Genomic DNA, 1,987 nt, shown 5'->3' with positions numbered 1-1,987 from the left:
AGCAGGGGCGAGCTTGAGCGGCGCGTGGGAGTGGGCCGCCGCCGGCGGCTGGCAAGGCCCTGCCCCAGTGGGTGCATGCCAGCGCCAGCGCCTCCAGGGAGCAGTGCAGCGCGCCTCGCTTGGGGCGCTCCTCGCCACCCCGCGCACCGCCGCCGCCAAACGCGCACCCTGCACCGTCTGCCCCTCGTGCACCACCCCCTGCAAACACGCGACCAAAGGCCAGGAAGCGCTCCTCTGAAGGGTTGGAGGGGCCCGCCTCGCCCGGCAGCCTGCAGGCAGGAGGTGGAGGCAGGGGTGGGGGCCAGGGAGGGGTAGGGCAGGGCAGGCTGGAGAGGGCCGCGCGTGGCTGCTCGCGGGGCGTAGCGGCCGCGCTCACTCGGACGCACAGAGCCCCATACCCACTGCCTGCTCCCGGCAGCCCCGCCGCCCACACCGCCCGCACCACACCCCACCCCGCCACCAACCCTCATCCCCACACCAGCACAGAAACTTCACGACAACACGCTTGTCATGGCGACGCAATTGGAAAGCGCTGTACAGGCGCTCACCTGGGCAGCGCGCTGGCGGGCACCGCCACCATCTTTGACACGTACAGCACCAGCGGCGCCTCGGGGCCGGCGCTGCACAGCCGCACCGCCGCCTCGCACGCGTCCAGCCCGGCTCGCAGCTCCTCCCCCAGTTCCTCAACCTGCACCTGCACTCACCGGCGGCGAGGGACAGCCGCTGGGGCGCCGCCCGCTCGCTTGCGGTTGCATTGCAGGCCACAGCCTGCCGGCCAGGCACCAGAGGAGGGTGCTTCCGCGCGGGCCCGCTGTCAGAACATGGTGCCTGCCTGTTGGCCGCCACTGCCACAGCATGGCCCTCTGGCTCGCCCCTGAGGAAAGTTCGCCCTCCCTCACGCCCCTCCCCAACATCCCCCACACCCCCCTTCGTACCTTGAGCTGTTCCGAGCGGGGCGGCAGCAGGCGCGAGTAGCGCTCGGGCGCCGCGGCCAGCGGGCTGGGCAGGTGCTCGGCTGCCATGCTCAGCACAGCCTCCGACAGCGGCAGCCAGGCCCTGCAGAGCGGCGGGTCCGGTTGGGAGGCGAGGCGGGTAGGCGGGTCGAGGGCGGGGCTGGCAGGAGGCAGAAGGAGTCGAGCGTAGACCGGCAGAGCCTGGCAGCAGCTGCGCAAATGTCTGGGCAGCAACCGGGTGCAGCCTGCGGCCGCTGGTCACGCCAACTCGGACAGCGGCTGCCGCCTCACGCGCCCCGCCTGCTCACCGCATCACGGAGCGCAGCGCGGCGCGGGGGTCCGAGTGCTGCACCGCGCGCGGCGGCACCCCCGCCAGCCCCAGCCCCGCCACCATCCTGCCCAGGATGGCGGCATGGTCGGCGCCCGCCTCGCATGCGCCGTATGCCTGCACCGGGAGGGCGGGCAGCGGGCAGAGGCTCCAGCGAGGCGACAGGTCCAGCAGCTGTGGTGCAGGGGCGCAACCCTCTTGCTTGCCCAGCTGCCCAAGGCCGGCCAGCACCCATGCTGCAAGTTCGAGCTCTGGCCGCCCTGCCCACCTTCCCACTGCCACCCAATCACACACGCACACACATACAAGCAGAGAAAGGTGCCCCTTCCCCCGCGCATCCCTTAGGCCCCTTACCTTCCAAATCGGCTCCAGCGCCAGCTGCACAAACAGCGGCTTGGCGCGCCCCTGCTGCTCCCCCCTGATGCGCACGATGCGCTTGCTCTTGGGCTGGTACGCATAGTCGCCCCACAGCGCCCGCTGCAGCGCCGACGCCTTGCAGCCCAGCTTGGCTGCGGTGGGGGTGGGGGGGCAGGGCGCGCGGCGGCGACCAGGTCGCGCAGCCGCCTGGTCCGGCTTGCCACACCGGTCGGGTGCGACGCCCGACATCCGGGACCGCACACCGCCGCGACCACACACCACCCCGCCCTGCCACCGCCCTGCCGAGCCCCGTGCCACACACACACATGCACTCTGCCACACACGCACT

At 72.4% G+C, this 1,987-nt stretch overlaps 1 protein-coding gene across 1 annotated transcript in view; it reads right to left on the bottom strand.

The window, feature by feature from the left end:
* The window catches only part of CHLNCDRAFT_54387 (hypothetical protein), a gene marked incomplete at both ends in the record, with an annotated part of 6,972 nt that overhangs the window by 3,189 nt on the left and 1,796 nt on the right, over positions 1 to 1,987 (bottom strand). The window contains 5 exons of the mRNA XM_005844397.1: positions 148 to 269; positions 549 to 694; positions 936 to 1,056; positions 1,262 to 1,398; positions 1,636 to 1,790. Coding sequence (XP_005844459.1) covers positions 148 to 269; positions 549 to 694; positions 936 to 1,056; positions 1,262 to 1,398; positions 1,636 to 1,790 — 681 coding nt within the window. The remainder of the gene's footprint in view (positions 1 to 147; positions 270 to 548; positions 695 to 935; positions 1,057 to 1,261; positions 1,399 to 1,635; positions 1,791 to 1,987) is intronic.

The sequence above is a fragment of the Chlorella variabilis genome, assembly GCF_000147415.1.
Source record: "Chlorella variabilis unplaced genomic scaffold CHLNCscaffold_22, whole genome shotgun sequence".
Lineage (NCBI taxonomy): Eukaryota > Viridiplantae > Chlorophyta > Trebouxiophyceae > Chlorellales > Chlorellaceae > Chlorella > Chlorella variabilis.
Note: the sequence above shows the minus strand (reverse complement) of the source record. Positions and strands in the feature narration are given on the sequence as shown.